Source organism: Myxine glutinosa, chromosome 14 (assembly GCF_964187855.1).
Source record: "Myxine glutinosa chromosome 14, kmMyxGlut1.1, whole genome shotgun sequence".
Classification (NCBI taxonomy): Eukaryota; Metazoa; Chordata; class Myxini; order Myxiniformes; family Myxinidae; genus Myxine; species Myxine glutinosa.
The window spans coordinates 22,524,444-22,547,776 of NC_136274.1; the positions used below are offsets into that span (position 1 = coordinate 22,524,444).

Genomic DNA, 23,333 nt, shown 5'->3' on the forward strand with positions numbered 1-23,333 from the left:
GACTATAATAATAATAATAATAATAATTCATTTATTTTGTATAGCGCTTTTCAAGAAGCCCAAAGGCACTTTGACAGAGTGGAAAACATAATGCATAACAATACATGAACACAACAATTGCAAAAAGACAAGAATCAATAGGGAAATATTTAAAGCAAAAGGAGGGAGAAGGAGAAGAGATAGTCAGGGGTTAAATGCTGTGGGTTGAATGTTGAATGCAGTGTTGAACAGGTGGGTCTTTAGTGATGTTTTGAATGTGGTGAGTGAGGAGGAGTCTCTGATGGTGTGAGGTAGTGAGTTCCAGAGGGTGGGAGCAGCGATGGAGAAGGCCCTGTCCCCCCAGGATCTGAATTTGGTCCGGATGGAGGGGGTCAGGAGGTTGGTACCAGCAGAGCGGAGGTTGCGGGTGGGAGTGTGTCTGGAGAGGAGGTCAGCCAGGTAGGATGGGGCCAGGTTATGGAGGGCTTTGTATGTCAAGAGGAGGATTTTGTACTGGATTCTCTGGGGGATGGGGAGCCAGTGAAGCTTGTAAAGGACGGGGGTGATGTGGTCACGGGTTCGCGAATGGGTGAGTAGACGGGCAGCGGAGTTCTGAATGTATTGGAGTTTATTGGTGATTTTTGAGGGTGAACCATAGAGGAGGCTATTGCAGTAGTCTAGACGGGAGGTGATGAAGGCGTGGATGAGGGTTTCTGCAGCCGTGGAGGAGAGGGATGAGCGGAGACGGGCAATGTTTTTCAGGTGAAAGAAGGCTGACTTTGTGATCTGTTTCGTGTATTTGTTGAAGGAGAGGGTTTGGTCAAAGATGACGCCAAGATTCCGGATGTGAGGGGAGGTGGATACTGGGAAACCGTCGATGTTGAGGGCAAAGTTATGGGTGGATTTTGTGAGCGTTTTTGGGCCAATGATGATTATTTCAGATTTATCACAGTTAAGCTTGAGGAAGTTGATTTGAAGCCAGGATTTTATTTCAGTGATGCAGTTTGTCAGGATAGAGTGGGTGTCGGTGGAGACGGACTTGGTGGAGATGAAAAGCTGGATGTCATCGGCGAAGCAGTGGAATTGGAGACCATGACGGCGGATTAAGTGACCGAGGGGGGACAGGTAAAGGATGAAGAGGAGGGGGCCAAGAACTGAACCTTGGGGGACACCTTGGGGGAGGGGAGCAGTGGGGGATTTGCAGTTATTGATGGAGATGAACTGGCGTCTGTCAGAGAGGTATGATTTAATCCAAGAGAGGGCAGTGCCGGTAACGTTAAAGGTGGATTCAAGTCGGGTGAGGAGGATGGTGTGATCGACGGTGTCAAAGGCAGCGCTGAGGTCGAGGAGGACGAGAATGTTGAGGTTGCCAGCGTCAGAGGAGAGGAGAAGGTCGTTGGTGATTTTGAGGAGAGCAGTTTCAGTACTGTGGTTGGAGCGGAATCCGGATTGGAATGTTTCATACAGGTTATTGGCAGAGAGGTGATGTTTGAGTTGAGTGGCTACAGCGCGTTCCAAAACTTTTGACAGAAAGGGTAGGTTGGAGATGGGTCTGAAGTTGTTTAGGGTGTCAGGGTTTAGTCCAGGTTTTTTTAGAATGGGGGTAACAGCAGCAATTTTGAGGGCAGTGCCGGAAGGGAAGGTGGGACGATGCCTGTAGACAGGGAGGAGTTTATTGTTGCAATGATAAGTGGAGAGAGAGCAGGGAGGGAGGCCTTGACAAAGCTGGAGGGGATGGGGTCAAGAGTGCAGGTGGCAGTTTTCATTCCTATGAGGAGTTCAGAAAGGTCAGTAGGGGAGATTGGGGAGAACCGAGACAGGGGATGGCAGGACAAGGGGGGGCAGGTGGTTGGAGGGGGAGCGGGTGCGGCGGAAAACGATGGTTTTCCCCTCCGTCCGTGTGTCCGTCCGTCCGTGCGTGCGGGCGTGTGTGCATGCGTAAGCGAAGGACCGCATTCGAATTTTGTGTGGGGGTGCAACCCACGTCAAAATCCAAGATGGCCGCCGCCATGTATGTCTGATGCCATGTATGTCTGAACCTTGTGAGCTGAATATCTTGAAAAATAAGCGAAATACCAACTTCTTAATCTGGTGTGTGGGTGTATCTCGGCATAAGGAAGAACGCTATTAAAAATTGGGTCGCCACGTCAAAATCCAAGATGGCCGCCTTGCGTCTTCCACTTTGTCAACTCACATCACTTCACCGACGGGGGACCTAGGCGTAACGCTTGTTATATATTTTGTTTGTCTGTTTGACAAACAGACAAACTGTTTGTTTTTGTCTGTTTGTTTGTCTGTTTTGTTTGTCTGTCTTTGATTTTTTTTTTGTGTGATAAATGTTAGCTCTTTCACGAGCCTCGATTCTGTATACAAAAACAAACAAACAAAAAAAACAACAGTTGAAGACCTCAAAACAGCTGTCAGGGGCTGCTTTTATGACCTCCAACCCTCAACATGGAAGAGGATGTCCAGAAGAACATGGACAAAAATTCAAATTTTTGTGGATAATGGAGGGGAGCATACTGATAAATTCTTACTGCGTGTATCAGGACTTTGTGCCCATTTTGTATATATACACACACACACACACACACACACACACACACACACACACACACACACACACACACACACACACACACACACACATCTGGGTGCATTGATCTGCAATTTTTTTTCGCTCAGTCAAGTTCTTTGCTGCGAGTGCCAGGGTGGTGCTGAAATTCCCAACATCTAATTTTCAGGGTTTGACTGTGCGGATCTGCATACATACGGAATTGATATGGAATGGGCAAGCTCTGATTAGCTATTGAATACAGTTGGTAAAAAAATACCAGTCAAGCTTGCAAAAGGACATCATGTGAAACAGTTTTGGGATATCCACCGCTTGCATGCGATCTTTATCGGATAGGTGCAATTATCAGATGCTCTTCCCAACCATGATGCATTGAATGTTTTGCATGCCGGTTTATTTTTCAGGCTTACCCGAAGCAATTGTTGCTGCCGCGTGTGCACGTGTTGGACGTAGTGTTTTGCATTTGGACAGGTGAGGGAATCTTATTTCCTCGTGTCTTTCTTACAACATATACCAATTATTTTAAAATTTGTAGTTTGTAGTTTCATATGAATTGCAAGGACATTAGTAGGCTATGGAAAAACATTTATGGGATTTTAACCTGGGTTCCCCAGATCTTGAGTCAAGGGTTCAGATGGGTACACTAACAGGCCAAACCACATGAGGATTCCAACACAAAGTGCCAATGGGCATGCAGCAAAAGGACTACCAAGGCAGGACCCCCCTGATGATATAATGGGTAGATGGCACATGGCAGGGGTGATGTACAATAACATAGATTTCGGACAAGTACAAGGATAAATGGGCTGCAGGATAGCCTAGGCCCTAGACCTAAAGGTACATACACTCGTCCGCTAAGCTGTTTAGCCTGGGTTTGAATCTCGGCCCAGCTATAAACTGTCATATTGGTGTTTTTCAGGCAGGATGAGGCATTGTTGCGTGTGCCGTGTCCCTCAAACGGACGTTGAACATCCACCAACTAATGTCGGGATACGGAACGCTCAGTTTAAGATCCCACGGTGTCCTCCATGAAGTGTAGCCACTCTGTCTGTGTGTGTGTGTGTGTGTATGGCACACTGGCCAAATTACAAATTACTGCCCTGACGGTTTTCTGGGAAGGCAATGGCAAACCACCCAGCAGTACTGATGCACTGTAAGGAGTATAACCCATCTCGTCATCATCATCACATGGATAACTACAATATTTTTTTTTTTACGGTGTAGCCCGTTGGGCAAAGCCATATAGAACAGTGTTTGTGTGATGTATGTATGTATATAATGTCGCGCAACCACCTTTGATTAATATCAGGCGGTCGCGGATGCCGATCGCGAAGGCCTTAGCCCCTGAGGCGAAAACTCAATGGCGGATTCCAAAAAGCTACACCAAGCGCGCGGGATGGTGGGGCGCGGCGAGAGCCCTGCAGCCGTACCTGTTTAAATCAATCGCCCGGAAAACTGCGTTCAGGTATATGTACAAAAATAATGCAAGGGTTTATTAAATAAAGGCAGGGACAGGAAAAGCACGCGCCGGTAAATCTAATGTCTAAATCGGGATCCCGCACACCAGACCTCAAACAAGAACAGGGGGGATGAAATACGAAAGAAACACGTTCGTTATGTTATTGTGAACGCGGAGCTCGGTCTTATCTGGTCTCGTCGTCTTCCAGTGTAACACGGCCCCGCTCCAAGCCTCTCGCTGCTCCCACGAGGTCCGTGCACCAAGCTCCAAAGCACCGCTCCAAGCACCAGCACCACTCCAAGCACCAGCACCGCTCCAAGCTCCACTCGGGCTACACCTCAGCCCAACTTGGGCTGCGCAAGACGAAAAAGAGCTGTAATAGCGAGTCACTTTTCTGTGTCTCTCGAACCACTGCCAGAAGCAACTGCTCTGAACAAACTGCGTGCACTCCAGCGAACTCTCCACTCAACTCCAACTCGTCTCTCCTCTCAACTCGACTCTCAGGAATGTAACTGCTTTCCCAACTGTGCAACTCAACTCTGCGCACTCAACTCCAACTCGGGATCCAACTCGACTGACAAAATGGCGTTCGGCACTAGTTAATGTCCTTCTTCGTGACGTCAGCCCTGGCGCGCTGCCAACCAATCAGTCTCCTCCACCGACTCGCCGGCTCGCCCAGGTGCACGCCCACTGCGTCACTCCCACGCGCGCTCCCTGCCCCTGGTGTCATAGCACGTGCTATTCGAGGTGGATAGGCCTGTCGGAGGTGTAAATGGCGGCGGCGCCCATCGGCGGTGTCCTGGCCTGGTTTCTTCCTAAGTCATTTCAGGGGGGAGGGTGTTATTTAGTGTTGCGCTGAGGATCCGTCGGAATGTCTGTGTGGTGTGCAGTGCCAAAAGGGACAAAGGTTTGGCTAACCAGGTGAGCACACACAGGGGCGCTACTCCTTAATCCCTACACTGCTTATCACTCGAACCTCCTGGTAGATTCACAAGTATACATCTTAACCGACAAAACGCCTACACATTAACTTATTACAGGTAGTTTTCCTTACCACGCCACCTCGAAGCATGTTACCTACTCAGATCTATCTGCTCTACATATCACTACCCGCCAGACATAAAAATATGTATGAATGTCCCTCACAAACGTACAACAATCAGAGCTGAGGATCTGGTCACATGACAGGGGTAATGTGATGTGATTATGTCGGTGATGTCATTACGGCATTAGACAGCTGACTACACCACCGCCATTTTGATTCTTATTCCGTTCAAGCTGAACATATCGTTGAACCTGTCATGTATCACAATCTACATGCTCTACATTTAAGTTTTTCATTCAGTGTGAAACTCAAACAAACCGATTGTTAAAATGACAATCAAATATCGAAAGCATAGGCGTTAAGGGTCTTCCAACGACACAGTACGTACAGGCCTTTGACTTCATGCCTTCATGGCTCACCTTCAAGCCACTTCGGACAAATTAGCCCAGGTTTCTTAATACAGTAGTGTCGTTTTCATAATTTAATAATGTTAATAATAACTGTGACAATAATATAGTAAATATAATCATAACACCGCAATTCCTTTGTCGTGACTGCAAAGTTACTGGATTGAAGCGGTGTATGGTTGGTTCATTGTTGACTCAAAACGTACAGAATATACCATATGGTGTCTCGATGCAATCTCTTCACTTCCATGGTGACAGATAGATTAGAGACTTACAGTACTTAAAATTTTTTAATACTTCCATTATTTGCTAACTGGTATCTCCACCCAGGTCATACTATCTCTCCAACTAAAATATTAAACAAGCCCGGATACGCCGCTGTTAGACTTTTGGTCTTGTTCTTTTTTGGATACTTAGTCGAGGCTGACAAGATGGACACTACAGGGGTTTTTTTAGGAAAGAAAACGGGGCATTTGAAGGACGTGGGTTTGGGGTGGATTAACAGGGGGTAGAAAAGATCAAGGTCTTGGATGGGGAAATATATGACATGGTGGTGAACAGCTATTTTGAATACCTGGAGGGAAGAGTGGGATAGAAGAGAACGTGGGAGTTTCTTCCAAAGGCGGGGAAAAAGAGGAATGAAGGAGTGACGGTAAACAGAGAGTCTTGATTTTGGCAGTTTCACCAGAAGAGGGTTTCTGGCAGATTTTGTGCATCCTGAAGGAATATTTGGGGGCACAGAGCACAGACAGAGCAGGGGGTGCTAGGCAGATAGATCAAAGATAGAAAGACTGCCAACCTGCTTGCAGTGAGAGAGCGAAAGGCCCTCAGAATCACTTCCATCATGAGAGATACCAATGATCCTAAAAGCCTTGGTTTCCACAGTGTGAAAGCCTTGCTTTAGGCAGCACTGCACAGCATCTGCAGACAGCTGTGTCCACTTTGGACATCAAAGGTAGCCGTCGTTATACTGACGACCTGGCCAGTCTGCTGCAAACTGCACCCTTTAGAATACTTTTGAAAACCCTTTAGAATCACCCTTTCTAACCCAGTGGAATTACCCATTGGAATTACCCATTGGGATTACCCGTTAGAACCCTTTAGAATGCCTTCTAGAACCTTTTAGAATTTCCCTTTAGAACCCATTAGAATTGCCCTTTAGAACCCTTTAAAATACCCTCTAGAACCCTTTAGAATCACCTTTTTTGAACTGTTGTAAATCAATAATCAGACCTCTTTCAAGTAATGAGGTTTTATTGAACTATATCTCCACTCATCCTACAACACAAAATAAAGCACAATCATTAGCACTACAAAGGAAGCAATCAAAACAAACATCTCCTTCAAGCCCCCCGTAAGCAAGCAATTACGTACCTGTTAATCCCGTTAGTCTCTTGGCACTAAGGTAACAGAATGCCACGAGATCGAGCACCTGACAGACCGGACTTGTATAAGCTCCCTCAAGGCCGGCCCTCTGACCAAACCTTCTCCAAGCTCGAGACATTACATCATATTTCACCACAAGAACCCATTATAATTACCTTTTAGAATGCATTAGAATTAAACTTTAGAATTACCCTTTGGAATTACCCTTTGGAACCTTTTAGAATTATCCTTTAGAACCCTTTAGAAATACCCTTTAGAACCCATTAGAATTGACCTTAAAAACCATGTAGAGTTAAACACCGTGGGTTAGGTTCTTCTTCTTCTTCATTTTTGATGGATGGAAGGAAGAACATAGCCAAATATTGAAGCAGCTTCACCACTTAAAAATGATCTCAGTCCTCTGCGCATGTGCAATTGGGATAATTTCAGAGCCAAAGTACTGTTCAACGACGGGTTCGTTTTCCGATTTGTGTTCAAAATCGAACATTCAATAGAAATAAAGTTGTTCCTCGATCATAAACTGATGTTTGTTGACAGACAGACACAGAGGGACAGACAGGCAGAAGTGAACCAATTGCTGAACCTCATTTTTCGCTTCACGTGCACAGGGTAATTAGAAATCATCTCAAAATGCAAAGCTCGTCTGCTTTGTACACAAACTAAACTTGATGAAAACAGCTAAAACTAGAACGGCACCCAGTAGAGAACATACCTCCACCAGGTGAACAGTTTACGTTTTGTATCCCAGGGTAGACCATAAAATCACAATTCCAGAATCACATTTAATCAAAATCATCCGTGCACAACTTTTTGAGATATCCTGCTTTGTGTCGTTTTTGGCCCTATCTCCCAATGGCGAAGAATCACTTAAACAATTCTACTAGCCGGATCCGGATCTGGTTCTTCACCAAAATTGAATCGATTCTTCCTTGTCACACACACAATCTGTCCACCAAGTTTCGTCCAAACCCATCCATAACTTTTTCAGATATCCTGCTATATGTTGGTTTTAGCCCTATCTCTCAATGGTGAAAATTAAATAATTCTCGTATCCCAATCCATATTCAGATCTTCACCAAAATCGAATCGATTACTCCTTGTAACACACACAACCTGTCCACCAAGTTTCCTCCAAATCTGTCCACAACTTTTTGAGATATCCTACTATGTATCATTTTTGGCCCTATCTCCCAATGGTGAAGAATCGCATTTTAAAAATTCTAGTAGTAGCCTAGTCAAAAAATCTGAAAATGTGCCTTTATAGAATGATTGAGGCATTTTTGAGTAAAAGCAAACAAACCACTTTTTCTGGGGTAGTTTTTTATGCTGAATATGAATCTGTTGTTTGCCAAGCCCAAAAATGCGTAATTAGGTCACTAATCAAGGTCAAAGGTCAATGAGTGCAAAATTCAATTTTTTTGAAAAAATGCTTTATTTTACATCCCCTATCTGTACATTTCAATTATTTTACAATATTTTGTCTAGTAAGGTTGCTAAAGCTTTTCAAAATCTTATTTTTAAAGGAAAACGTGAGGACACATCTATGCTCATTTGCCTTTATCTCTGTAAGGGGCGACAATTAGTTTTTGCGTAATTTGCTTGCAGTTTAACCTCTAAATGCACAATGGGGCAGAGTTTTTATGCTCCTATTGATGGTCTAGAGATAGATTTTATAAAGACAGAATCTAAATGTCACCGGTAAACAACATAGGTCAAAGGTCAATGAGTGCGAAAGTCTTGCAATGACGTAACAGTTACTTGCACTTGAAACCATCCCTTTCACTCAACAGTGAAAGTGGCTTCATCTTTCTGACCCCAATGCATTTGCCATGTTTGTCAAATCATTTCCATTCAGACAGAGCAGGGTGTTCTTCAATAGACCCTTAATGATGAAGAATGAATCTAATAGCCTAGCATAAGCCATCTAGTTCGTACCCTAGGCATCAGGCATTAAACATTTCAGGAGTACAGGTAAGGGTCTTTTTAAGATTGTTTAAAAATCTATATAATTATAAAATTGAAATCTTGCGTGTTTGTGTGTAACATTCGATCGGTCCGGGGGCGTGGCTTACCCCTTTGAGAGAGTAGTAATATCCACCATTTTATTAACTCGCATAGCTTTGAGGCCTGTTTTGTAGGCCCGTGGTGTCTTGCTCTCTCTCTCAGCTTTATTTCAAATCAAATTCGATATATCGTTTCATTTTTCACAGTCGCTAACATAGTTTTAGACTCGGTTGAAAAAAAACGGGAAGAAAATCGCGCCACGTTGATATACGAAAATACACCGCCTAAAATAACAGGCATACAGTATATATCTTCGTTATTTCATTCAACATTATTACCCGGAAGTAAAATATGTTTCAGGAAATTACCGAGAGATATTTCTTCGATTTTTTTTTATTATTTATATGCGCATACACTTTAAATAGGTTTATTTGAAATCTTTAATTTTCACAATGTAATTTATTTGTCATTTGATGATCGGCAAAAATATGTTTCAGGAAATTACCGAGAGATATTTCTTCGATTTTTTTTATTATTACCGCTTCCATCTGATTTCATTTTTATCGATGGTTTTAGACTCGGTAAAAGAAATAATTGAGAACATTCACGCACACACGGGAAATTGCAGAGATATATTTTAAAAATCGCGCCACGTTGATATACGAAAATACACCGCCTAAAATAACAGGCATACAGTATATATATCTTCGTTATTTCATTCAACATTATTACCCGGAAGTAAAATGTTTCAGGAAATTACCGAGAGATATTTCTTCGATTTTTTTTATTATTTATATGCGCATACACTTTAAATAGGTTTATTTGAAATCTTTAATTGTCACAATGTAATTTATTTGTCATTTGATGATCGGCAAAACGATAGCACAAAAACAATACTATTTGCAGGAAGAATGTCGTATCAACCCTCCGACGGCGCTACGGACGCGGACAACGAATCACACCTCACGTCTATGGACGCGAATAGCAACATTCCTTCAAGTTCTCGTGCGGAAGCAGTATCTCCGAGGGGCGCTGAAACAGACGATGGGAGATCACGACGTCTTCAGCAGCAACGAGAAAGCCAAAGGAAGAGACGACATGCTGAAACGCCTGAGCAAAGGTCACAGCGCCTTCAGCTGCAAAGACAAAGGGCAAGGATGAGAAGGAGTGCTGAGATGGAGGAGGTGAGAGCGCAGCGTCTTCAGGAGGAACGAGAGAGAGTCAGCTTGCGAAGGGATGCGGAATCTGCAGAGGAGACGTCACAGCGCCATCAAGAGCAGCAAGAAAGAGATCGTATGAGGAGAGATGCGGAATCTGCAGAGGAGACGGCACAGCGTCTTCAGGAGCAGCGAGAAAGAGATAGGATAAGGGAAGTTCTTGAGACAAGGCAGAGAAATGCGCAGAATGCAAGAAATTTCACTTCTGCTGACGTCGGTGCGATGGACAAGATTTGTCCACATTGTAGAGCGCTTCTTTTCCAAGGTGAAACAGCTCATTTTTGCTGCACGAATGGAAAGGTGTCCTTGGGAAATCTGGGACCTTTACCCCATCAATTACACAATCTGTTTACCGGCAATGGACCCACAGCGAACGAATTCCGCAGGAACATCAGACAATACAACTGTCTATTTCAAATGACATCATTTGGAGGAAGCCAAGTTTCTCCTCGGCATGGTGCATGGAGCCCATCGGTCATAATTCAGGGTCAAATACATCATCGTATCGGTTCCTTCTTGCCAAATGCGGATGAACAACCGAAATTCCTCCAAATTTATTTCTTAGATCCACATGACAGCGTACAGTTGAGGATGCGGATACTCACCAATGCTGGTATTCACCGTGATGTAGTTGGAGCATTAGAGACCGTGCTGAGACAAGTGAATCCTTACGTTCACTCGTTCCGCAAGGCACGCGAGGAAATAGGCAATTTGCCAGAGGCGTTCGTTCTTATTGATCCCAACAGGAGACCAGCTGGTGAACATGAGAGGAGGTTCAATGGTCAAATCGCTGATGAAGTGGGTGTCGTTGTGAAGAATACTGTCGATCCTCAAGCTACAGCGCGTCACATTGTATTGAAAGCAAGAGGAGGAGCGCTGCAAAGTATTTCTGAGTTGCACCGTTCTTACGACGCACTCCAGTATGTTCTCTTCTTCCCATTCGGAGATGACGGATGGCAGCCCGAAATGAACATGACCAATGGCAGGAGATTGACTGCCATGAAATACTACTCCTACCGAATAATGAACCACGAGGATGAGTTCAACTACCTCCTCAGAGGGGGGCGTCTGTTCCAGCAGTATCTTGTTGATATGGCAGCCAAAATGGAAGGCACAAGATTGGCGTTTATAAGACTGAACCAGGCATCGCTGAGGTCTGCTACATACAGTGGCTTCACTGATGCTCTCAATGACAATGACGATTTGTCCAACATCGGACGCCGCGTACTACTGTCATCGACATTTGTAGGGGGGCCGAGGTATATGATGGAGCGATGTCAAGATGCCATGATGTACGTAAGAAAATATGGTAACGCGACCTACTTCATCACTATGACGTGTAATCCAAAGTGGCCTGAAATCTCCAATAACCTGTTTCCTCACCAAAGTGAGAACGACAGACCGGATCTCATTGCGAGAGTGTTCGAGTTGAAGAAAACGGTGTTCATTAAATACCTCACTGGATCAGAAGGCTTCTTCGGGAACTGTATCGCTCACGTTGTGTGTGTGGAGTACCAAAAGCGAGGTCTCCCTCACATACACTGTTTGCTGTGGCTTGATGAAGCTTCAAAGCCGAGACCACAAGACTATGATCGATTTGTACAAGCTGAAATACCAGATCCCGATGAAGATCCAGAGGGACACAGACTGGTGTTGAAGCACATGATCCATGGTCCATATTGTTCCACAGCAACTGGATGCTGGAAGAATGGGGCATGCAGACACAGATACCCGCGGTCATATGCTCCGTACACACGGTGCGGAGACGATTCGTACCCCATATATAGAAGAAGATCCCCAGAAATGGGAGGATTTGAAGGGCACCAAGAAGGGAGGCAACGACGACCTGTTACAAATCAGTGGGTTGTTCCCCATAATCTCTATCTCCTGAAAACGTTTGATTGCCACATCAACGTTGAAATATGCTGCTCTATAAAGTCGATCAAGTATGTTATTAAGTATGCCATGAAAGGTAGCGATCAAGCTACGTATGCACTGCGCACAAACGATGAGATAACGGAGTACTTGACGGGTAGATACATTGGACCTTCAGAGGCTGTTGCCTCCATTCTTGGATTCTCAGTCCATGACAGGAAGCCGGCCGTTATCCGTTTAGGAGTACATCTGCCAAATGAACAACAGGTATTTTTTGCTGGGAACGTTCGTGAACAAAGAAATAATCCCAATATGGCCAAAACCACGTTGACAGAGTTTATGGATCTTTGCAGACGTGACCATTTTGCTAAGACACTGTTGTACGTGGATGTTCCGAGATTCTATACATGGACCAAGAAGAGATGGCAACGAAGAAAACAGGGCAGACCGGTGGAGGGCAACCCTGGAATGTTTGAGGATGACATATTGGGACGAGTTTACACTGTTTCGCCGCGTACTGGTGACCTGTACTATTTCCGACTACTCCTCCACCATGTGAGAGGGCCAACTTCGTTCGAAGTCCTGAGAACGTGTGATAATGTCATTCTACCCACATTCAAAGACGCTTGCAGAGAAATGGGTTTGCTGCAAGGAGACGCTGTCTGGCGCGAGACTCTGGAGGATGCTGAGAGGACACGCCTTCCCAGACCCATGAGGGATTTGTTCGTTGTGCTCCTCACACAAAGTGAAGTCGACAATCCATTGGATCTATGGGAACGTTTCAAGGACGCTATGGCTGAAGATTATCTTCTAGCTCATCGACGATCTGCAAATGATCCCAATATTGCCATCAACGAGCGCCATCATGACTTGGCTCTATCGTATTTGCAGCAGAAACTGCAATTGTTGAACAGAACTGTTGCACATTTTCACTTGCCGACTCCAATGACTGTTCTTCGTCATGAAGGGATTGCCAACATTCACCTACTGAGAGAACTCCAATACGACACGGAGGAACAACAGCGAATCATAGACGAAAGGCAGCTTCTGCTCAATGATGAGCAGAGAGTTGTCTATGACTTTGCGTGCGGTTGCATCCGCACGAATCAGTCATCAATGATTTTCATTGACGCGCCTGGAGGCACAGGGAAGACGTTTCTTATTAACCTGATTCTCTCTAAAGTGAGAGCGAGTGGAGAAGTTGCCCTTGCGGTGGCCTCATCTGGCATAGCTGCTACCCTCATGCCTGGTGGAAGAACAGCGCACTCAAGGTTCCAAATCCCTCTGACACCGAGGGAAGATGGCGTATGCAACATCGATAAAAATTCCACTATCGCAGACCTCTTTCGAAGTACAAAACTCATCGTGTGGGATGAGTGTCCTATGATCAGGAGAGAGAGTTTCGAGGCTGTGGATCGCACGTTGCGTGATGTATGTGACAAAGACGAGCCTTTTGGAGGGATCTTGACGATATGCTGTGGTGATTTCCGTCAACTTCTGCCTGTGGTGAAAAGAGGGTGTGATGCTGACGTTGAGAATGCGTGCATAAAGAAGTCCTACTTATGGCAGAGCTTTGGAATGTTTCACTTGAGAACTAATATGCGACTGACCGACGGAAGTGGGCAGTTTTCAAGATTTTTGCTCGACATCGGCGAGGATAGAATCGAGAAAAATGCGGATGATGAGATAGATTTGCCAGAGGATATACTGCTGACAGCGAGTGGGCTCGATGAGTGCATCGATACCATATATCCATCATTCGCCAATCCGATGGAGGTTTTTTCAGCAAGGTCTATATTAGTGCCCCTCAACGATATGATGCGAAACATCAATTCAAGATGCATCACAAGGTTCCCTGGTGCTAGCAAGGAGTATGCTGCGTTCAACAGTGTGACTGAGGGTACTGATGCGACGCACTTCCCAACGGAATTCCTAGATTCCGTTGAAGTCTCGGGATTGCCGCCGCACAACCTCGAGCTCAAAAAAGGATCCCCTATCATTTTGATGCGGAACTTGGACCCTCCGAAACTTTGCAATGGGACGCGCATGATTGTTGAGGACATGCTTCGAAATATTATAGTTGCGAGGATCATAAGTTCAACGTTTGAAGGCGAAACTGTAATGCTCCCTCGGATCCGACTAAATCTGTCGGAAGCTGAGGATATCCCTTTGCAGCGCTGCCAGTTCCCCATACAATCCTGCTTCGCAATGACGATCCATAAGGCGCAAGGGCAAACTATGGAGAATGTGCTGGTCTACCTGGAGAAACCGGTCTTCCAGCATGGTCAGCTGTATGTGGCGCTCAGTCGAGGGAAGAGGAAAGAGAACGTGCGAGTTTATGTAAATGGAGGATCGTCGACAAAGAACATCGTCATCAGAAGTGTCCTCTGACAACAAAATCGTGGTCGTCCACGGGTCGCGTGTTTTTTCTAAAAAAAAAAAACTAAAAAAAAAACGTGATCGGAGATAAGGGCCGAAATCACGTGTCACAGATAAGTGATTTAGAACGCTGGAGAGGTGAGCCTTATGGCTTGCTGGCCCAAATCATCTCCCTGATGATGTCCAGCGTTCGCTTTAGTTCTATTCTCATATCAATTCAAACTGACTGACCCAACGGGTCATGGGTCGTCTAGTGAAATATAAAATCAAATGAAAGTAAAGGAATGCATTCTTCTTTGGTGAGATACATGTACATACAAATGTCTAATGTATGCTTGACATCTCACATCATAGGCAGGCCTACATACATGTACATTTACCTAACAGTAGCAAAAAGACAGGCAGGGCATGGGCATTGACGATGAGTGCCTAATGCATCTACCACTAATGAATTAGTGATATCGGTTAGATGTTTTGTCTTGAAGAAGCTTTACTTTGTGTCTTTGAGAATAAGATTAAAACCCGGGCCAACACTGCCTGCGCTTATTCGATCATTTAAGGGCTGTTGCAGTATATCATACAACGTTGTAGTTTTCATGGTCAGAACATGCGTGCCTGGTGCTTAGTTTGGTTTCTGTTTCTCCCCTCAGGCCAACCATGGAACCTATTGCCAGCCTCAAGCGACAGCGTGAGGATGTGTCGTTTGAACTTTGTATCATTTGTCAGGGAACTAGCCAGGTCAAAGATACGATTTTCAACCAGACAAACCAGGGTATAGCTGCCATCAGAGAGGCGACCGAGCTCCGATGCAAACTTAGACACTATGAATTTCGATCAGCCGTGGACAGGCTTTCGACTCTCTTTGCAGAGCCTCCAGAAAGTCTCCCCAAACTTAAATGGCATAAGCTATGTTACTCTGCATACACACACAAGGGGAAAATAAATGCTAAGCTAGCCAAGGAACAATCGAAAAACGAAAAAGATCCTGAAAGAAAGTGTTTTGGCTGAAGCATGTCCGTTTTTACGCAGTAGTACTACTAAGATGAACTGGACATTGTGTATGTTCTGCCAGAACTTTGACAAGAAGCAGAAGACAAGTCGTGTCACAACCTTCAAAATGAGTAATGAAATTACGGAAAAAGCTAAATTTGTACATAACATCTTAGTCCGTACTGCAAATGAGAATGATTTAATCTCAGCTGAGGCATGTTACCATGTTAACTGTCTTAGTAAATTCTTTAGGGATGTCAAAAGGGCGGAAACTGAAAGCAAATCAGCAGACATGGCGATATCATGGTTGTGTCAAGAGCTGCGTCACTCTGCTGAGAAAGGGCACGTATTTGAACTATCTGCAGTGTTCGAGAGGTACAAAGAGTTAGCCAGTGAGTGCGACGGCACAATTCCTAGATCGTATCTTAGTAGACTGGGGACTTTTAAAGAAACTTTGTCGAATTGCATTGGGGACATTTATGAATTTCTTGTGCTAAGAAATTTGGCGCCTTCAGAGAAACAAACTTTGCTTCTTCCACGACATTTCAGTCACATACCTCTTTCAGAAATGGTGTGCGGTCAGAACAGTGCAGACTATATTCCCATATTTAGACAACAGGATGATCATTTTCTGTCTTTAGTGCACGTTGCTCTGCAACTCCGCAGTGATATCATGTCACATCCTGCATTCGAAGGTTGCGATGTAAGCGAAAAAGCAGAGTTGGCAAGTGTACCACCATCTGTACTCATGTTTGTGAATATCTTGCTTGGAGGCCAAAGTAGTGTCGATGCTGAGTTTGACGAAAGTGAGATGTCTGAAACTGGTTGGGTGAAGAAGACAAGGGTCCTTAGCATTGGACAAGACATGGTCTATGGTGTATGTGGAGACAAGAAGGCACCGCCTAAACACGTTGGAATGGGTATGACGCTGCACCAGTCAACTCGATCAAAGAAATTAGTTGAGCTATTCCATAATGCTGGGCACATAATCAGCTATAACCGGGTTCTTAGGTATGACACTGCCATGGCTGAAAACACTCTGAAAGCGCTTGATCAAGAAACTGGGGCAGTTGTTACCAGCAACCTGGTTTCGGGACGATTTGTGCATTTTTCTGGCGACAATATTGACATCAATGACTCTACCCTAGATGGCAAAAATACATTTCACGCTACTCAGTTAGCTGCCTGGCAGAGGGGGCCATCTGCTGAAAGCGGTCTTGGAGACATCAAACCATCCAATACGTCAACGTTGGATATACCAACAGCAGTTGAAAAGATCCAACAACAGCAGTTTCCGACACCATCAAAGAAGGTCACAGAAGATGCTGAAAAGTTCATTTGCCATATCTACAAGGAACCATCTGAGAACTGTAATCAAGCCCGCATTAAACTGTTCAACAAATGCCATGCAACGGAGACCCTACCTCCATCTAGTGATGCAGCAAAGTTCCACATAGAGCGTGCAAACTACCAAAGTTTCATTTGGAGAGAGGCCAGTAATCCAATGACAGATCTGCCACCGCCGACTGATTGTGGATGGAAACTCGTTGATGACAAGTTGTCACCGGTTCTTACAACTTTACCGTCAATTCCAAAGGGATGCCGAGAACTTACTCAGTGTGGTTGCAAGAAAGGTTGCAGTTCTGATAGTTGCTCTTGTCAGAAGTGGGGGAAACAGTTCTGCACTGAGGCCTGCAAGTGCAATGCCAGTGAAACACCATGTCGAAGCAGGCCAAAGTAGGGGGGGGGGGGGGGTCAGAGCTTACACAGTTAAGCTAATTGGCATTCCCCTGGGTGGCTCCTCCTTCCAGCCAATCAGTCTGACAGACTGCAATTGATTCAGGATTAATTAAGAATACATGTGATAATGATCAACTGCCTGCACTCCAAACATGTTTGCCATGAAGTGCATTTTGCGCCTTGTGCCATGTAAGTGCACTTTGCGCCTTGTGACCGTTAGCCTTAATTAAGTGGCTAATTAGTCAAATATTGACATTTAGTGTAGAAAACAATCTTGCTATTATATAGGACTCAGGTAAACCACTTCACTGATGGTATTTAAGGCAACAATTCAAGTGAATTAAAACAGTATGTCAAAAAACGAAAAGTTGCTTCATTACGGATATATTCACAAAAATCTGATTTTTTCCCTTCACAATTCCCTTTACTTTCATAATTGTGAAAAGCTGTAGTAACCTTACCAGACAAAATACTGTAAAATAATTGAAATGTACAGATAGGTGATGTAAAATAAAACATTTTTTCAAAAATTTTGAATTTTGCACTCATTGACTTTGACCTTGATTAGTGACCTAATTACGCATTTTTGGGCTTGGCAAACAACAGATTCGTATTCAGCACGAAAAACTACCCCAGAAAAAGTGGTTTGCTTGCTTTTACTCAAAAATGCCTCATGAATTCACGTTTCCCAGAAATTTGACTAGACTATAGCTGGATCCGAATCCGGATCTTCACCAAAATCTAAGCATTTCGTCCTTGTCACACATGCTACCTCTCTACCGAATTTCGTCCGAATCCGTCCACAAGATTTTGAGATATCTTGTTCACAAACAGACAGTGGTGAAAACAACCATAGAAAAAAAAAAATTTCTTTGTGTTCTCCATATTCTCCCAATAACAGTTTGTTGAAAAATTGAGGACAAAAACTCAAATGGTAAAAACGTTATGGCCTGGACGCTCACTGAAGCGCAAATGGGAAATAAATAAAGAAGCACAGAAGCGATTTAAACAAAACCCGGCCGTCTCATGCTGATGAGGTCGACGTGTTTGTATTTTCTGTGACTTCACCATTTGACATTTGGACTCGATTATTAGTTCTCTACCGGCTTCACCAGAGGGGGTTATAGATTTGCTCTCCATCTGTCTGTCCGTCCCACCTATGGTTTTTCAGCCTTTTTTTCCCATACCCTTTAACATATTCAACTAAAACTTCGTACAAGGCTTTATTATGATAAGTTACAGAACAAGTTCGAGTTTCAGGGCGTTTCACATAATTTTTCAGTTTTGTCCTTTTTTTGGACTTAGAAAATATCACATTGGTACGGGACATGTACTGCAAAGCAATTCTAGCTCTTGTTAATGATCCTTCCCCATACTGTTACGGATTCGTCACTTCCGTTGTGGTGGTTTGCATCCACTGTAAATATTTCTGATTCCATGTACTATTATTGCTTTCAAAAGGTTTATTGTCCTTGAGCTGTTTTCAAAAGGTAAAAAAAGTTAATGTAAAAGAAACGAAACCGGATCGGGAACCGGAGGAAGAAGAGCGGAGCGAGTGAAGTCGGACAAGAAGCGAGTCGCTTCTTCGTCCTGAGCGAACATTGTCGAGCAAGAGTCACGGGTGAACTTTAGGTTTCCTGGGAAAAGGAATTCCTGCGATAAAGTTGTTATCGCTGTGACTGATCAACCTGCGTGTCAGGTTTGGCGTTGGATTCCGAAGAATCATCGGCGAGTCGTTGCGTCTCGAGAACGAGCCGTCGGCCATTTTGACTCGCGCGCTTTGCTCATCGCGAAAGGTCGTTGCTTCGCGCCAGCCGTTTTCACCATTCAGACGTCTATCTGGGATGTGTGTGTGCAACGCGGATTTTGAAGGCAAACCTGAGGTTCGCCGATTTGGAGCGGTAAAACATTCATACCCGAGGGTGTGATTTTTGCCCAGACGCCTGGAGGGGGCCTTTGGATTTCCCAGTTGCCCAGTTTTCCCAGTTTGGGCCGCGTGACTCTTTGCGCTGCTTTGGCCGCGTACGCCTTTGTGCAGTTTTGGCGGCGTGACTGGGCCCGTCATCTGAACGGGATTCTGGTTTCGATTCGACATTGCTCTGACGGTCGCTAGAGGGGATCAACTTTGAGCTTGAAGACCGGAATATAGAGGCATTGGGGAATGTTCTTTTTTCACTCACTTGGAGCACAGTGAGTTACCTTATACTAGTTGATGGTACCATCATAAGATATATATTGTTTGTACTTTTGATTGCTATTATTGTTGTACTGTTATTCTTGTGTGATTTTTAATACAATATTTGTGTGTTGGTAACAATTGGTGTGGTTTCACCATTGATTTTTGACACAGGATAACACATTTTTCTGCCGTGACTCCTCTCGGGGCTCGGAGGTACACCGTGACCAGGGGGTCGGGGAGGAGCACGTAACAGAAATTGGGGGCTCGTCCGGGATTAAATTCCCTACCACTCGTCCGGGATAGAATTCCCTAACATTCCCAAAATTCCCAAATTTGGAATTTTTCTAACATTCCCAAATTTTCCAAAAAATTGGGAAAAAAATTGTGTGAAGGTTAACAGGTGTTAACTGGTAGTCACCATGGTGTATGATGCAGAACAGTTTGCGGCGTCCCCTAATGAGGCACAGTTCCAAGCGTTAAAAAACATCAGAACTCTTGATATTGGCCAGACATTTTAACTTGGAGGTCCGAGTTAATATGAAGAAAGCAGAGATGCTAACATTGGTGGTAGAATCTCTGGTGGGACAGGGAACATGGATAGAGGTAGCCTTGGATTGGTTACCTGAGGAAAAAGAAAATGTGGAGCTCCAGAAAATGGAGATGCAACTGCAGAGCCAGGAAAGGGTAAAAGCAGAGGAAAGGAAAGCAGAGGAGAGAAGAGCAGAGGAAAGGAGAGCTGAAAGGGAGTTAAAGGAACGGGACATGGATTATCAGAGGGAACTTAAACTCAAGGAGCTGGAATTAATGGGAGAACGGGGAGAAGTAGCATTCATGCCGGCTGGTTCGACAACTAGTCAGAACACCTGGGATGTTGGTAAGCATGTGAGGCTGGTTCCACCCTTCAATGAAAAGGAGGTAGCCAATTTTTTTTACATTTTGAGAAAGTGGCTCAAATGCTAAAATGGCCTGTGGGGTCCTGGACTATGTTAGTGCAAAGTGTTTTGGTGGGTAAAGCTCAAGATATATTTTCGGCTTTACCGATTGACAAATGTACAGATTATGAGGAAGTGAAGAAAGCCATTCTCAAAGCCTATGAATTGGTTCCTGAAGCTTACCTGCAAAAATTTTGGAATGCCAGGAAGAGGGAGAGTGAGACCCATGTGGAGTTTGCCAGAATGAAGGAAACCATGTTTGATCGGTGGTGTGATTCGAAAGGGGTTTGGGAAAGACTTCAAACTGTTGCGACAATTGATCTTGGTGGAGGAATTCCAACAGTGTGTCCACGAGGACATTAAAGTACATTTGGAGGAAAAGAAGGTTCCAGAGTTGTATGAGGCAGCAACCATGGCAGATGACTATGCCTTGACACACAGGATGGGGTTCCACAAACCTAACTTCCCTCCTAGAGTTAACCAGGGGAGTTATGGTAAATCAGGTGCGGAGAACAAATATTCATGGAGGTGGCCTGGAGATGACTATGGGGACAAATCTGATACCGCGACTTTTAGGGATCAGAAGACTACAGTTCCAAGACAGACTTATCTTCCGGGTGGCCCGAGGCAGACCACAAGTTTTTCCTCCGGGCCTACTTGCGTTTTTTGCAAGAAACCTGGACATTTGATGTCCCAATGTTATGCCCTGAAAAGGAAAAATCAGGAGCGGAGTCAGACTAGTAGAACTCCGAATGCATTGGCAAATGCGAGAAATCGTCCTTGGCGGACAGTGCCTTGTGAAGGTTCCCATGCCAAAGTTACGGCATCACAAAACGACCTTGTTCAAGAGGGTTACAAACCTTTTATTTCAGAGGGGTTTGTGTCACTGGATGGAGACTTGACTAACCAGAGACCTGTTAGGGTATTGAGGGACACAGGAGCACATCAATCGTTGATGCTTGAAGGCATTTTGCCATTGTCAGAGAAGACTGCAACTGGTGTTAGTGTTCTTTTACAGGGGGTTGGTGGCTGTGTTAAGGCTCCACTTCATGTCATCCATTTAAAGTCTGATTTGGTGTCAGGACCGGTCACCGTAGGTTTACAAGCCACTCTACCTGTAGAGTGTAGAGGGAATATCTTTTGTTATCGGGAATGATTTGGCCGGTGGTCAAGTTTCTGGTAACCCGATGTTTGTTGAAAAGCCTAGTATGGAAAATAACACCGCACAGGTAGAGCAGGAGATTCCGAGTATCTTTCCATCCTGTACCGCGACTCGTGCTATGGGTAGGAAGCGCTCTGAAGAGAAGAGGAAGGTACTGACGTCACGCTTTGCACAGACACTTCTTGTCAAGTACCCTGAAACTAAGTGTCAGCACACACAAGTCAGGGATGGAGGCAATGTTGGCAAGCTCTTTGTAGGTGGACTGAACTTCAAAACAAAGGAAGATGTTCTGGACTCTGTCTTCGGCAAATATGGACCACTCTGGGAAGTGCTGCTGATAAAAGACCGGGAGATGCAAAAGTCGAGAGGGTTTGGCTTTGTCACGTTTGAAAACACAAAGGACGCCAAAGATGCAGAAACGGATTTGAATGGCAAGGATTTGGATAGTCGGACCATAACAGTAGAGAAGGCAGGCCATGGGCGTCGAAGGGGCTACGGAGGAAGAAAACGGGGAGGTAGTTTCAGGGGTGGCTATGGCTCCCGGGGTGGGAGTAGTAGTTTTGGTGGTGGCCACAGTCGAGATTACTATGGAGGCTCCCAGAGTTACGGCAGCTCCCGAAGGGATGGTTATCAGGGTAGTGGCCGAGAAGGAGACCGCTATTCCCGTGACTACAGCGACAAGTGCTCCAACCGTGATTATTATGAAAGTCAGGAAGAGTTTGAAGCACTGAATGCTGCGGAGCAGCCGAGCCAAGATTCCTACACGGATTAACCGTGAATTCCACGTTCCTAAAGGCGTCCATGTAGTGAATACTTCCAGGCCTCACCACCCAACCACCATGAAACCTGGCTCTCAGCTCGGCCTCCCTAAAAAGTGCTGTAGATTTGCTTGACTCTGGATTTTTGATCACAACCCCTTAATCTTCATTCAAAAAATGAAAAAATAAAATAATCAGAGGTTGAGGAGATGGAGTTTGGCTTTGCAGGAGTTCGGCTTAGAGATTGAGCATGTAAAGGGCAGGGAGAATGTCGTTGCTGATGCTTTGTCCAGAGTGAACTAACTTTGGAAATCTCTGTGGGTTGTTTGAAGTTTTGTTGCTTTATTTTTGGGAAATATTGATTATCGTGGCTCACGGGAATTGATGATTTGGGTGTGAGTTTATTCTTGTTTGTTGGGAGAGTTTTGCCTACAAAGAAAGTTTTCACGATGTTCAAACTTTCTTTCTTGAGGGGGGGAAGTGTTACGGATTCGTCACTTCCGTTGTGGTGGTTTGCATCCACTGTAAATATTTCTGATTCCAAATACTATAATTGCTTTCAAAAGGTTTATTGTCCATGAGCTGTTTTCAAAAGGTAAAAAAGTTAATGTTAAAAGAAACAGGAAACCGGATCGGGAACCGGAGGACGAAGAGGAAGAAGCGGAGCGAGTGAAGTCGGACAAGAAGCGAGTCGCTTCTTCGTCCTGAGCGAACGTTGTCGAGCAAGAGTCACGGTTGAACTTTGGGTTTCCTGGGAAAAGGGATTCCTGCGATAAAGTTGTTATCGCTGTGACTGATCAACCTGCGTGTCAGGTTTGGCGTTGGATTCGAAGAATTATCGTCGGGTCGTTGCGTCTCGAGAACGAGCCGTCGGCCATTTTGACTCGCGCGCTTTGCTCATCGCGAAAGGTCATTGCTTCGCGCCAGCCGTTTTCACCATTCAGACGTCTATCTGGGATGTGTGTGTGCAACGCGGATTTTGAAGGCAAACCTGAGGTTCGCCGATTTGGAGCGGTAAAACATTCATACCCGAGGGTGTGATTTTTTTCCCAGACGCCTGGAGGGGGCCTTTGGATTTCCCAGTCGCCTTGAGTGCGCCTTTTCGCAGCTTTGGGCCGCGTGACTCTTTGCGCTGCTTTGGCCGCGTACGCCTTTGTGCTGTTTTGGCGGCGTGACTGGGCCCGTCATCTGAACGGGATTCTGGTTTTGATTCGACATTGCTCTGGCGGTCGCTGGAGGGGATCAA

The 23,333-nt window shown here is 44.9% G+C and overlaps 1 protein-coding gene across 5 annotated transcripts in view; it reads left to right on the forward strand.

The window, feature by feature from the left end:
* The window catches only part of CHM (CHM Rab escort protein), a 1,037,168-nt gene that overhangs the window by 977,213 nt on the left and 36,622 nt on the right, over positions 1-23,333 (forward strand). For 4 of the 5 annotated variants that reach the window (XM_068135243.2, XM_068135241.2, XM_068135242.2 and 1 more), the window contains exon 2: positions 2,959-3,025. The exons of the other annotated variant lie outside the window; for it this stretch is intronic. In XM_068135243.2, coding sequence (XP_067991344.2) covers positions 2,959-3,025 — 67 coding nt within the window. The remainder of the gene's footprint in view (positions 1-2,958; positions 3,026-23,333) is intronic. 5 annotated transcript variants of the gene reach the window in all.